The following is a 15,336-nucleotide window of genomic DNA, read 5'->3' as shown; positions in this document are numbered from 1 at the left end:
GAAAAATGTACTGCCACATTTACAAATTCTTTAAATAGAATAAATTCCAAATATCTACAGACATTGATATTAAAATATTTAATATACAAAAATATTTAAACAGTAGTTTAAAGGTGGTTTAAAATCCTTGTTTACATTTTGAATCCGTATATTTCCTAAAATATCAAAAACTTTCAGAATATTTGACACGCTTATAGTTTGCTATACTCCTAAACGAATACGAGAGAGAGTTTATGTTCAGAAATATACGAAACATGCAAAATTTGAAAGAAGTGTAGACTATCCATTGTATGAGCAGAACCGATGCACAGAAGCGACTGTAAACCCCCTTTAAAAAATACTCTATTTTCAAAAAAAATATATTCTATGTAAATATCTATCTTATAACACAAAATAATCTCTCTTTGAACCAGTTCAAAATCGAAACGTTTGGTTGCATTGGCGGTTGCAATACGTAAAAGAAGATACCAAAAATATTCGCCGAGCGAAGTTGGCAAATTTTGTTATCAATTATTAAAAAACTTTTCAAAAAGTGGTTAGGCTTTTTTGCACGTACTGTACAATTTTGTACAAAATTAGCCGACATTGAACGTCGACATGCATTTTTCGAACTTTTCGCCACCGAATCTTCCAAATCTTCTAAACTTAGGATGCTCTTTCTAGCTCTTTTCATGCTAACTATTTTGACTGCGCGCCTCGAATACATTGATTGAAAATGATTATAACTCAGTTATAAAACTCTTTAACTACACTTTACATAGTTGGCCAATTCTGCCTTCACTACAGTTGAAGGCTGTAAACCAGCCTTTCAGAGGCTGAAGCCATTGTTCTTTGGTATTGGTCAGATTGTCGCTCTCTACGTTTGCGGTAACGACGATAGAGAATAACACACAGAATAACAATAGCGCCTACTCCCAGTACAATTAAAACTCCAGTACAAAGTCCAATAACATAATCCCTATCACGATCTGACGTTGGACGACTTACGACAAAAATGCCATCGTTTCCCTTTGTTGTTCTGAAGGGACCTTTTGTCGTTGCCGTGGCTATTAAAATAAATACAACAGAATTTGTGAAAATAGTTTTGCTGCTATTGTTGCAAAAACACATCTAGTTAGCCTCGTCAATAGATATTCTGCGATAGACTATCCCTCCTTCAACCCGGGTAACCACCCACCTACCTCCCACCCCTTACGTCGCTACTGCATGTAGGAATTTTAAAGTAGGTAACATACCTTGTGAGGGGGTAGGGGCCACTTGCTCTTCTGTATTGGAAACGCGTGTTTGTGATGGCGTTACCGATCGGAGACTTTGCATAGTCGTTGATTCATCTTAAGTAAATCAGAAACGGGATAGGCACGTGAGATTAATCGATTTCATTTTGCGTCCTGAACACAGAGTAGATACATGGTCCAATAAGTTTCGCCCAAGACAATTTTTCGGTCCCAGGGTATTCTCCTTCAGTCTCTCGACCTAAAACGCTTCTGGGTAATCCGCCTTCGTATTTCAGCAAATCAGCAGTCAGAAGAGTTGTCGAAATAAAAATCCTTCCTGCAGTATTTCATCGATTATATCTTTTGTTATTCTTTATAAAACTAGTCGAAATTTTGTGATTATGTTTAGTATTCTGACATAAATTTGAGACTGAAGTAAAGTATATTTCAACCTGCGAGATATGGATTTATATTTGACAACTAGTCCCAGTCAGATCACCCGGTTGCAGTAAGTCAAAACAAAAGTGCTTGTATCCAGGGTGTCACGTAACCAGCCGATGGGTTTTGTAGTTGGCATTGCTTCGTTAACTGCCTTTGGCCGAAATAAAAACCTTCACCACTCGCATAACGTAATTATCTGACTATGTTTAGTTATAAAAATTATAGCCCTAAAATTTGAAACCGAAATAAAGTATATTTCACGAGTTATTTCAACCGAGATATGGATTAATATTTGACAACTAGTCCCAGTCTTTTCCCGCCATTTCAGATCACCCGGTTGTAGTAAGTCAAAACAAAAGTGGTTGTATACCTCGATTTTCTAGACCGTCCGTGGTTCCCTCATTAGGCGATTGCTGACTAGACTTTGATTCAGGGTTCTGAGTCGAGTTGGATGCTTGATAAATCAGAAATGGGATAAAGTATGTTACACGTGATTGATAGATTGACAGACCGACCTAAAACCAATTAACTGACCTTCAGTTTTCGTAGATAGACGCGCCATTTGAGGATTGTACGGATCGGAGAATCTTGGATCTATCCAAAAACTGAACGAATAGGTCTGAGGTGCCTTGAGGTTTGTTCGTCGTATCTTCAAACACCACCTCGATAGGCTGGCCTGATTCGACTTTAGCGTCAACGTACATCTTGTGGTCGACGGCGTCGGCGTCGCAAATCCTTTTCCTTAGGTCTTGTGTTCGCCAGATTCGACATATTCTTATCAATATTTTGCGGCCAGGGTGAGCAAAATAGCACTTTATTAATTCTTCGCCTTCCTTACACCCGTACTTGACACCGGCGATGTGCTCTGAAATATAAATTACTGATTTATGGCTTGGCCCAAAAATATTTGTATCAAAAGCTATGTTACATACACGGTGCTACAACTGCAACTAGCAATGCAACGGATACCTTATTTTATTATTATTTACGGATACCTTATTTTATATGAGCTAATACGCAATCTGATTGGCTCTCTACTATTAGATATATATCTTATTTGTCTAGTGTCCAGTCTTGCCCCTGGAAAAAAGTGAAAAAACTTTGTTCCAGGGGGGGACTACTTTTATTTTCGGTACTTGCTTCGTGATAAATCATGACGGGAAAGCGCTTACGAAGAAAAAACAGTGGGGATGACTTTCTGTATGGCATTCCGTGACTATTGACCGCATGTCCAGATACACGCGTAAAAATCATCATGTTGATGCAAGTTGTTAAAAACAGGAGTGAACAATGTTGTGCTGCACCCTGTGAACAGTATTGTTAACGACGTTGTTGAAGCTTGTTGAATCATCAATGTTGTTGCAACTTGTTACAACAACATTACATCAACATTCATGATTCAACAAGCTTCAACAACATTGTTAACAATACTGTTCCCAGGGTGCAGCACAACATTGTTCACAGCTGATGTGACAACCTGATCAATTTTTGGCCGTGTACCTTTGGTGCCTGGTTGAAACAGAAGAACGTCATGAGCCGCGAAATATTTATTTCGCCATCTTGCTACGTAGTTTCCTTCATTGTCCTTGCCCGCGTTCGTGATGGTCAAGGACCCATTTTTTTCTAAAGACAAGTTGTCTCCTCTCGCCAAACCTCCCCAGAAAGGTGTTCCTTGGTCACGCTGCACCATTGCGACAATAGTGCCCTTAAAGCCCCCGGGGACGAGGCTGCCGTTGAACCACCACGTCAGATGATTCACATGCGGCATTTTGTCCCGTCCAAAATCACCACCAAGTGTGATCGTTTCGCCTTTTTCCAAATAATGGGGGAACAAAATCATGTGGCCTTTATTAAGGGGGAATACTACAAAAAAAAAATCAATTCAATTTTGATTACATTAAGGTCTATTGTTTTCATATTATTAGGCAAGTTATTCTGAGTTAAAAAAAAGCTGTATGAATGTGCAGACAAAAGTGCTCAGAGTATATCTTGAAAATTTTGTCAACATGGACCGCGACACATTTTCTGACGGCCAAAATTAGTCAGCTAAAAGTCAGTTTTAATTAGCATTAAAGAGTTATTTACAGAAAATGAAAATTATATTGAGGGGTTCTATTTAGGATTTAGCCACCCCCTCTCTGATTCGCTCCGCGGACTCTGGTCAAGTTAGCTTTTTTACTTTTTCAGATATCGTTTTAAATGTAAGGGGAATGAGTTTTTCCGCTCGCTAAAAGGAACGATGTTCGAACTTGTTCACGACAATTACGATTAAATGGAAACAAGGTTTATAGAGTTATAGTCCAACTACGAAAAGTGTTCCACTTCCGTTTCTGTAGTCTCTTGCACTTCCTGTATTGCCGGTTAACTATAGTAACCGTCAATCACAAAAGCATTTTCACAACGGTACTCCATTGTCAACATCTTAAACTCCATAATGGCAACAGACTACAGAACAGTGCTACAGAAGCGGAGGTGGGGCACTTTTTGTATTTTGGCTGTTATGGGAAAACACACATTATTTTTAGTACTTTAATGTGAAATGTGAATTTTACCGTGTTCAAAACAAGTTTATGATAATACCTAATATGGCAGACAACGTCAAAAGAATTTTGCTTTCCATTTTCACTGACCTATAATGAATGAAAAAAAATGTGTTACAAATGAGAAAGCTTTAAATATATCTTCTGTAATCTTCGGCAAATGCTGCCATTTCATTGGCTAAAAGGAGTGCGATTTGAGCATTAATTGCACCCTTTGCGAGTTCTTGCTGATAGTCAAGAAGTTGGTCGATAGAGGTCAAGTGGCAACCAGCATTAAGAAATATTTGGTTTTTTGGTACATGCATGTGATCAGGTAGAGTGTTCAACTTTGAACCTTCCTCACAAATCTCATTCGAAGCAAACCTTCCTCCGGGTGGTAACCGCGTACCCGCAGCTTTTTGGAAACTCTGGCCATTCATGATTTTATCGCGCCAATCTTCGACATTTCGAAAATTACATTTCTTGCGTAATGTTATTAATAGAAACTATGTTTATCGGAAACCGGAAACGTTTCGAAGAAACAGCTAGTTTAGCCTGCGCGACAACTGTATTGTCGTACTGTATAATATTAGAAATAACCGCGTCTTTTTTCTGATAGTACAAATACTTTTGGGTTGTGCAGCATAACACAGCCACAAATGCAAAAATAGCTTAGTCTCTGTTATGATTGATGGTACTCCGACAACATGCAATGTTCGTAAATTTCAGACAAGTTTTAATCCTGAATGCCCCCCCCCGCCCCGGCGCCCTGAACAAATCACGACTAACGTGATATTTAAGTGATGTGTGAATGTGTATTCAGGTAATTGCACTGATGAAGGCCCGGGTTAACGGACCGAAAGCTTTGCAGTATTTTATATACTTACGTGGTGTACCTACAAGCTTAATTACTTAGCAAATATACTATTTTCTCTTTTGGAACATTACAGTGCTGTCAGTGCAACTGTTATGTACCCAAATTTTATCATTTTTTTCTTGACTTGTGTGGGGAAGGAATTAAATTCCTGGCAGTGTCTTGAGTTTGGTCTATGTTCTTTTCATGATAGCAAAATCAATGTTAATAGGTAAACCATTCCCCCAGTGAGTCTACTATAGTCACTCTTCCTACTATAGATCTTTATTGATCCCACCCAACATCAATTAACATGATCTGAGGGTGCTGATACAAAATAATAAGATGCTGTAAACAGTGTAAAATTAATTCCAACCTTTGATAGTGAACCCTGTTATAGAGTAGTTTATTTTTTAGCTTCTTGCACCTTGTGAATAAATCTTGATCAGATCTCCATTTTTATTTTTCAGGATGAAGTTCATGCATTTTATGAATGTGCATTGTTATTCTTCATTACCATGTTATCTGATTTTGTTGTTGGCTGGTGTTTTTATACCAATTGTTATATCAATTAATGAAATAAATATAAACATGCATTGACTGAGCAGTGTGTCTTCAACCTGCAGCAACTTTTATAATTTTCTGTTTATGGTATCAACCTCCAAGAGGGTTATATTCATTAGGCTACTCAGTGGAGCTTATGGAGGGATAAATGTTATTCTTTACTATGACCAGGGGTGCAATTAGACAATACTGAAAACTTTTATAGCCTATTGAGGTACCAGTTGAGGACTTAAAAGAGAAGTATATTATGCAAATATGACTCTTGGTTGAAACTATATTCCTGCACTTAGTATCAGTCAGCTGCCCAGCATTTTGCCTGAGCTTTGGCCTGTGTTTCTTTGGATATTGGATTATGCATACATACTTGTAGTATGGAGAGACTTGGAGAAACTTTGTAGTGTAGCAGCTTGAACAAGGTTGTTTTCTATTGGTTAGATGCTCAAACTACAGAAAAATAGTCAAATAATACTTTTAGAGAAACCAGAAATAAAAATATTAACTTTTGGAAATGTAGACATTAATTAACATTTATTTTATACACAAGTGCAAAATAGTTCAACAAGATAAAACTTGTAAGATTTAAAAATAAATTCAAAAACACATTTATGGGGCACAGCTATTGCACATTAATGCATAGATGCAAAGTTGGGCGATGGGCCACACATGAGATAAGCACACCCACACAATTCTAGGGGGTCAGGGGGCATGGCCCCCCTGGGTCAGGGGGCATGGCCCCCCTGGAAATTTTTGAAATTTGGGTCTCTGAAATGGCATTTCCAGCATTCTGAGGATATATTAAAAAAAAATTTAGAGAGAAAGCTCCATCACTATTGACCAAATATAAGGTAAAACCGATCATACTCGCCCAGTAAAATGCGTCCAACTCTAATCCGTAATTCGGTAGCGTTACTGCGATAGGCTAATATAGTATACCGGTTGTTGTAATATTGCAATATCCGGCTTGTTGTCTATAATATAGCTTAAAATTGGAACTACAGTAGTCCCCCGCTAACTCGAACTCGCTTAACTCGAACTCCTCGCTAACTCGAACTAAATCCAATTCCCCTTGGATTTGGTAATGTTTTTTATAGTAATTTACTCCGCTTAACTCGAACTCGCTTAACTCGAACTCCTCGCTAATTCGAACAAATTTTGTTTTCCCTTGGTCAAATATATCCGGTTAACTCGAACTTTGGTTTCGAATCATGGATGAGCGAACTTTAAAATGTGAGAAGATAGCATTTTGACAACTGAAAACTATCAAAATAACAACAAGTTAATCAGTGTATATATAATGGTATATAAATGATTATAAATTTTAAAAGATTTTGTGTAGTGCCACGTTCGTTATTGATCTAGCTTTTTTGGTTCCTTTCTATTCTTTCGATCTTTATAATTTTAAAGCGTCGCGCTTTTAAACTCTCGATGACCAGTCATATTGGGAGGCCTGATATCCCTTGAAGAATGATTCGATTGGATTTTATATCTTATTGCATTATTACTTATATAATAAACGTAATCTGACACCAACTCTGGTTAACTCGAACCCCCGGTAACTCGAACAATTTTTCTTTCTCCTTGGGACTTCGAGTTAGCGAGGGACTACTGTATATTACTCTAAAAAGTAAACTAAAAAAAGCATTTAACTTGTTCAAATCTTTTTAAAAATTACTATTATTTCTCTAAATATTAACTCCCTATTTACGCGTGAGATATATCATATTATGTGTGTGAGCGTGAGAAATAATGCTGAGGCGTGTGTCACACGCATAATGCGTGAGACTTGGCATGTCTGATTTAATGCCTTTCTGATGCTGTCCTTGCCATGTAGATCAAGTACATTTAGTTAGTCTCTGACAAAGTTTCTTTATATTTCTTGTGCTCTTTATAAACTTTAAGATAAACCCATTTATAGTTTTATAAAAATCAATCACAGAAGTTGTTTTAATATTCCAAGAAGACCTGATCAACCTGACGCAACTTGAGGCAAGAAGCAAGCTATATCGTGCGTTACGTCACGATTTTCAACAAGGTTAAAATGCTGACACCATGCAGTTTCCTATCCAGTCTTTTAACTATCCATGGTGACTCAGAGCCATAGTTCTAATAACTAAACATAATCACAAATCATTTCGACTAGTTTTATAACGAACAACGAAAGATAAAATTGATTTTTGACAACCCTTCTGAGCATTGATTGGCTGAAATATGAGCGCAAGATGCCAAGATCACCTGGATAAGTCAAGTTTTAACCTTGGTTACATGTAACCTCATTTTCTTCACAAATTAATTTTGGGGCCCCAAATTGATTTGGTATTAAAAATATCTTTCAATTTCCCTAAATTTCCAGACTGATTTCAGCCTATTAACTATATATTAAGGTGACTTAAACACTTCAAAATACTTGTTCTCACCAGGGGTGGATCCAGCGCTAGTGCATTACAGTTTTCTTGTCTAATGCAAATTAGTGCCCTATGCCACAGTACCCATGGATCTTGCAATGATAATAACTCAGGTTTTTTTCGCTTTTGGGTCGTTCAAATATATATCTAAAGTTCTGAAAATGAAGTCCATTTTTGGGACAAATGGTTCTTTAAAATTTCTTTAAAAAAGTTTCCTTGAAAGTGGAAATCCTGATCACGCGTGGACTACACGTAAAGCGTGACGCACATGGTGCTTGCTTGTTTTATTGTTTATATTATATTGTGTATAATGAAATATTGCTATAAAAAAAGTCCACTCGCTTCGAGTCTAAAAATATAGATATTCTTTAGTTTTATAGAGCTAGTATATTTCCCATCATTCTGCTAATGCCCAACGTGTACCTTAAAATCTAAAATTTACGACTAAGTAAAAAAGTTATTGGACTTTGAGAGTTGAGACATCAATGTCATGGACTCATGGCTTAATCACGAACACGAATATTTATACATTGAAGATCAGTTTAGATCACCTCATAATTTTACCTTCTGTGGTCAGATCAAACCGTGTAAGGACAAAAGAAGGGCGAGCCATAACGAATCAAAAAAACATCGGAATTCCAGCGTATTTCAACAATTTTTTATGGACACTTACCGATTACCGTATGATAAAGCTCTTCGTATATTTGACGTATAACCTTGCTACTTTCCCGTTATATTTAAGATACCCAAGTACGGTTAACCACACTTTTGGTTAGTTGTTATCTGCTTGAACTCGTCACCGACAAAAAAGACTATTATTTCACCTAAAGTATAAATTTTAAGATGAAATAAACTTTGATAAGCACAACTGAACACCCAAGCATGTAATAAAAATCACAGACCGACTGACCGAGTGACCGACATGCATTCTGTTGGGCTGGTCGCCTGGGCCTGTTTAATCATGCTCGCATTCGCTGGTTAATTAATCCAATAACCGGTTATTCACGGATTAATCCGGTTTTCAAGCCTGTTTTTCACTAGCGATAATTTTCAAATATAGCATTACCACAAGGCATGGTGGAAAACACGGATACCGGATAGCGGATACCGGGTAGCGGATACCGGATACCGGATAGCGGATACCGGATAGCGGATGCCGGATAGCGGATACCGGATAGCGGATACCGGATAGCGGATACCGGATAGCGGATACCGGATAGCGGATACCGGATAGTGGATACCGGATACTTAAATAAATAGAAAATAGCATATATACGGAATATACCTTTGGCGGCCATCTTGGATTTACGATCGTCTTAATTTTCAATTATTCGTCGATGTTTTGCAATAGATGTGCACCGATTTTAGTTTACAAAGAAGTTCTATGCTCCTTCATTGTTTCCGAAAAAAGACCAGTGTTATACGTTTGCCATTCACGGAAAAATATCTTTATATATAATTATAATCACAGGTTTGCCAGGTGGCAGGTTCATTAACATTGCCTTGAATTTACGTTTTAGTTATTTATTTGCCTTAAATTGCTTTTTTTTTTTACTTACAACGAACTTCTGTTCCTTTTCTTTATTTTCGAATTAAAAATCCTGTCCTAGTCATTGCAAATCGAGGCTAAAAACACCTTTTGAAAATGGCCTTTGGCTAATTATATAATGTTGAATTTTAGCAATATTGTTCATCAGATATTTAGGGTGAAAATCTTTTCCATGCAAATGGCTAAATCAACTGAGAACAAATATCATTAAATAAACATTGAGAAAGGCTGATAAATAAGAATTAGTCCTTCATTGTCACTACTGGAAAACACCTGTTTGTTTTTGTGAAGCACAGTGTATACTGAACGACCGTTTTATGCCTATATGCCTTGGAATGTTGAGGTCAAATTCTACATTCAATTCATGTCAAATATCATGTAATTAACCTTGAGAAAGCTGCTGAATCAACAATTAAACCTTCAATGTAATGGATTATGGAAGAATATTTTCCTATTTTGAGATAAACACTGCAATGAGAATCAGGAATTTTGGCAATTATTCATTCAGAAAATCATGGTCAAGTCCTTTTCTCTAAGTAAAATGTTACATCAACTGAGGTCAAGTATCATAAAACAAACCTTGAGAATTAAAGGTAGTGATCGACACAAGCACTGGCCCTTGATTGTGAGTATTGGGAATTACCAGTTTGTATTTGTCAGAATATGACACTGTCAATATATGTAATTATCAGAAGAATATATCTTTCCTATTTTGAGATGTACACTCCTCCAATATGTGATTTGAATAGGAATTTTAACAATTATTCATAATAAAAATTATACTAATGTTATAACAGAACACTTTGTAAAACACTTTAAATTGTAACATAACAAAATTAAAATTCAAGTAGTGACAATGAAGGAATTTGATGACAACTCTCCTCAGTTGATTTAGCCAATAGCCATTTGCATGGAAAAGATTTTCACCCTAAATATCTGATGAACAATATTGCTAAAATTCATCATTTAGTATTCAAATCACATTGGAGGAGTGTACATCTCAAAATAGGAAAGATATATTCTTCTGATAATTACATATATTGACAGTGTCATTGTTGATTTAATAGCTTTCACAAGGTTCAATGATGTCTATTTTATCATAATGTAGAATTTCACCTAAATATTCAGAGGAATACTAGCATTAAATGGTCATTCATAATACAATTGTGCTTCATGAAAACAAACTGGTACAATCAAGGGCCAGTGCTTGTGTCGATCACTACCTTTAATTCTCAAGGTTTGTTTTATGATACTTGGCCTCAGTTGATGTAACATTTTACTTAGAGAAAAGGACTTGACCATGATTTTCTGAATGAATAATTGCCAAAATTCCTGATTCTCATTGCAGTGTTTATCTCAAAATAGGAAAATATTCTTCCATAATCCATTACATTGAAGGTTTAATTGTTGATTCAGCAGCTTTCTCAAGGTTAATTACATGATATTTGACATGAATTGAATGTAGAATTTGACCTCAACATTCCAAGGCATATAGGCATAAAACGGTCGTTCAGTATACACTGTGCTTCACAAAAACAAACAGGTGTTTTCCAGTAGTGACAATGAAGGACTAATTCTTATTTATCAGCCTTTCTCAATGTTTATTTAATGATATTTGTTCTCAGTTGATTTAGCCATTTGCATGGAAAAGATTTTCACCCTAAATATCTGATGAACAATATTGCTAAAATTCAACATTATATTAGCCAAAGGCCATTTTCAAAAGGTGTTTTTAGCCTCGATTTGCAATGACTAGGACAGGATTTTTAATTCGAAAATAAAGAAAAGGAACAGAAGTTCGTTGTAAGTAAAAAAAAAATGCAATTTAAGGCAAATAAATAACTAAAACGTAAATTCAAGGCAATGTTAATGAACCTGCCACCTGGCAAACCTGTGATTATAATTATATATAAAGATATTTTTCCGTGAATGGCAAACGTATAACACTGGTCTTTTTTCGGAAACAATGAAGGAGCATAGAACTTCTTTGTAAACTAAAATCGGTGCACATCTATTGCAAAACATCGACGAATAATTGAAAATTAAGACGATCGTAAATCCAAGATGGCCGCCAAAGGTATATTCCGTATATATGCTATTTTCTATTTATTTAAGTATCCGGTATCCACTATCCGGTATCCGCTATCCGGTATCCGCTATCCGGTATCCGCTATCCGGTATCCGCTATCCGGCATCCGGTATCCGCTATCCGGTATCCGCTATCCGGCATCCGGTATCCGCTATCCGGTATCCGCTACCCGGTATCCGGTATCCGTGTTTTCCACCATGCCTTACCACAAGATGTATGGGAGTATCTTACTCCGCTGTTTTGGTTTATATGCATCTGCACCGCTGTTTGTTTCAAGACTTGCAAAATAAGACTTCTACTCATTGTCTTCCACAAAACATTTATGGAAAAACATGTTCAACTGCATGTTGTAAAAATTCGAGTTAACAACCAGCCCCAGGCGATATATCAACGTGTTAAAAAAAACATACCAAAAAGGCCCAATCTTCAACAGAATCCAACCCAGGGGCGTAACAGGAACGATAATTGGAAGGGGGGGGGGTTGTGAAGGGGGGGGTTGTGAATATATTCGTATATTCAGTTCTGCCCGACGGATTTCTAATTCAATACTTAAAAGTATAAAAGCATAAACTGTTAACTGCCCTTTTTCACTTACAACGGACAATATAGAAATATGCAAATATATCGTCTTGAAACAACAAAAGTTTGTTTGTTTCAGACTTCGTGTTTCTCATGCGCAGAACGCATTTAAAACAATAGTTAATCATTGAGATACCTCATTATCTATTGTTGTTAATGCGGCACATGAGAAGCATCGATGTCTCGATGCACAAAGTGCATTGTCCATTGGAATGTTTTTTGAGTCAATAAAAGTGGCTGAATTCGAAAAGAACTTATATTTGGTACTCTCGAAGAAGGAAGGTTCACTTGAAGAAGTTTAGGGAAAGCTGGGAGAATCTTGCTCAGGTACATGGCCATGCTTCGTTTAAAGAATCTGTTGGCTTGAACTTTGGTTTTACCTATTCATTATTCATCGTCGTATTGATTTAAATAGCCAGAAGACATTAGCGACTGGAGGCATATTCTTGCTGATTTTAACGCTATATCTTGTATATTTCGATTCAAAATGTGAAATGCAAGCGAGATGATGTAACTTGATTTTGTTTTTACTTTCTTACTTCATTTTAGAACGAACCACGGCGCCGAAAGATGGGGAAGGCGATACACAAACGCTTACCTGCAGCGAATAATAGGTATTGTTCTATTAATGTATGTGTGTTTTGCATTTGTGACTTGAAATAACACATTTGTACGCGGTGGGGGAAACTAAAATGTAGTCAGTAATCGAACTTTTCGGGACTTTCTCCCAAGAAATGGTTGAAACTTTTCGGTCGGGCAGCACACCTTTCCGTACACAGTTGTCGTGTTGTGACTATACTTGTTCGTCAGGGCCTCATGTTAGTTTTGTACAGGGGAAAGACGGTTCAAACTGAAATAGAATGCCTATAATTACCCACAGTTAATAGAATATACATGGTTTGGAGACTAAATAAGTACAATACAACTCATGAACTATCCATGTTATTGTCCAGGTTTATGCAAAAAATGGTTCCTTTTTCGTCACGTGTCTATTGTATTTGAGCCAAACGTACCAATGGCATTCGTCTTGCTAAGCTCCTCGACCTTGACTTGAAAAATAGTTTAGTTTAGTTTAACCACAAAGCAATTCGCGTTAACTAGGCTTTATAGTTTATACGCCCGTGAATTTTTTGTTTTATTGCGGTTTTCTTTTTTTAGAAAGAAAGAATCGTCGGAGTGGAGAGATATCGGACCTGCCTTGGGACATCTATGCACGCAAATACAAAACTCGATTTCGGTGAAAATTAGCATGAGGAAAATATGCATGGGATTTTGGCTTTCCGGCTGAGATATGCTGAACACTCTTCTGTTTACCTCCTTGATTTTCAACTTTTGGACTGCGATTTTTGCATGGATTCGGTCGTTTCAAGCGCATGCGGACTAAATACAAGTGATTCTGGGGCCCCATCACTTGTATTTTCTCCATCTTGAACGACAATAGTCCGGAACAAAAATATCGCTCACAGAGCGCCTAAAACATAAAAATGCACGAGAAATTGTATTTCTAGAAGGAGATAATAGTCGAGTGTTTTAGTTTTCTCATGCAGGACTATGAAAACGATGAATAATTATTTCGTGCAAAACGTGCATGGCATTTTGTATTTGCGTGCGCAATGCGAAGGCCTTGGACGAGTGGCGTAGGAGATGTTGGAGGTCTACATTCGGGTTTTTTGAGTGATTATTTTCAATGCTTTATACATAGGGGACTTTTTTCTTTTGGAAATTATTGATATCATATTTTTGAATCTACTTTAAGGGATCAAATGATGGAGGATCGTCGCTGGATCAAATGATGATGGATCGTCGCAGGATCAGATGATGATGGATCGTCGCAGGATTACATGATGGGGGTCGTCGCAGGATCAGATGATGGGGGATCGTCACAGGATCAAATGATGGGGGATCGTCGCAGGATCAGATGATGAAGGATCGTCGCAGGATCAGATGATGATGGATCGTCGCAGGATGAAATGATGGGGGATCGTCGCAGGACCAGATGATGAAGGATCGCCGCAGGATCAGATGATGGACGACGAGAAGGGTGTACAAGTAGAAGCTGGTTGAGGTACATAATATATGTATACTTATTACAGTATTGCATGATTAATATAAATGCATGATTTATTCTCGTATTGACTCCTCCTGGTGGTCTAACTTCGTATATTCACACATCAAGTGACACTGATCGAACCGTTTTCGATAATGCATGATAACAGGAAATTTCTCACAGCTCTTGTGAGGGTGTTTTTGCGGTTTCCCGCGATGAAACATTCCCGGTTTTGTCACTTGAGTGTGAACGACTTAACAGCCGCGGAAGATGCGTGATGGCTTTAAAGCGTTGAAATGAAAGTGCGAAAATGCAATAGCATGGCCGACGACGCGCACGCAGCGAGAAAATATCATCGAATTCGTATTGGCCTAATTTTAGATTAATACGAAGGTAATCGCGAGTACTTATATGATTATATAAGTTCTCTGTTCAGCCTGTTATAATGCGACCGTTTCGAAGGACCGTCCGTCAGTGGCATAAAAAATTATACTTTCAAAATTTCACTGTTTTTCAACATTTAAATTCGAATTATTGATCTTTCAAATGAAGAAAAAATGACTATTTGCCATTTAGACACTAGCACTCTCTGTTTTCCCTTGTTGGTATTACGTTTTCGGATTCCCGGATTTTCAAGCATGAAGGAAATAAACGTACTCTAATAATTTTAACTAACCCGATGAAGTTTCTATAAAAAGGAAAACATTCCTTCCTGTATTACAAGATCAGTATTTATTGCATTGCATGATAACTATTAACTACACTTGCATATTTGGGGGGGGAGGGTCTTCTGGGATATAGTGTTTAACTATAGGTTAATATTTTACAGTACCCTCTGCCTTAAAAGTAAACCCTCTAAAGATAAGCCTTTGCATTTTGACACACTTACTATGTTGTTTAATTCCTTTCACGCCCCACCGTCGAGATGCTGTGAGGAAGAATGCAGCTGTTTGGGCCGGATGGAGCAACGAAGCAAGTGAAACTTCTGTACACCTAACCAGAGTAGTGATTATGCGTACGAAAGGTGAGGGGCATTATTGATTAGCCATATTGCATGTTAAGCCCCGATTACGTAATAT

At 37.2% G+C, this 15,336-nt stretch overlaps 1 protein-coding gene across 3 annotated transcripts; it reads right to left on the bottom strand.

Annotated features, from left to right (window-relative positions):
* LOC114519607 lies at positions 1-8,922 on the bottom strand. 3 transcript variants are annotated; one of them, XR_003686590.1, is made up of 8 exons: positions 8,667-8,922; positions 5,956-6,035; positions 4,236-4,285; positions 3,156-3,518; positions 2,190-2,520; positions 2,026-2,109; positions 1,236-1,331; positions 1-1,046 (listed from the first exon to the last, which is right to left on the bottom strand). XR_003686590.1 is itself a non-coding variant. In XM_028539768.1 (4 exons), the coding sequence occupies exons 1-4, from the start codon at positions 2,215-2,217 to the stop codon at positions 781-783; spliced, it is 474 nt and encodes a 157-aa protein (XP_028395569.1). In that variant the 5' UTR covers positions 2,218-2,384; the 3' UTR covers positions 1-780. The 3 variants fall into 3 exon arrangements, 1 of the variants encoding a protein (XP_028395569.1); XR_003686591.1 differs by lacking the exon at positions 5,956-6,035; XM_028539768.1 differs by lacking the exons at positions 3,156-3,518; positions 4,236-4,285; positions 5,956-6,035; positions 8,667-8,922 and having other exon boundaries at positions 2,190-2,384.
* Between the last annotated feature and the right edge of the window lie 6,414 nt (positions 8,923-15,336).

The sequence above is a fragment of the Dendronephthya gigantea genome, unplaced genomic scaffold, assembly GCF_004324835.1.
Source record: "Dendronephthya gigantea isolate DGI-Jeju-01 unplaced genomic scaffold, DenGig_1.0 000013F, whole genome shotgun sequence".
In the NCBI taxonomy this organism is placed as follows: Eukaryota; Metazoa; Cnidaria; class Anthozoa; order Malacalcyonacea; family Nephtheidae; genus Dendronephthya; species Dendronephthya gigantea.
This window is presented reverse-complemented; position numbering and strand designations above follow the sequence as displayed.

What these genes read in the sequence shown, in the direction of transcription:
- LOC114519607 (XM_028539768.1), bottom strand. Translation starts at nt 2,217, where the DNA reads ATGGCGCGTCTATCTACGAAAACTGAAG. An exon ending in TCTATCTACGAAAACTGAAG is followed by an intron (nt 2,110 to 2,189) that starts GTCAGTTAATTG and finishes TGATTTATCAAG; the next exon opens with CATCCAACTCGACTCAGAAC. An exon ending in GGACGGTCTAGAAAATCGAG is followed by an intron (nt 1,332 to 2,025) that starts GTATACAACCAC and finishes GATTTACTTAAG; the next exon opens with ATGAATCAACGACTATGCAA.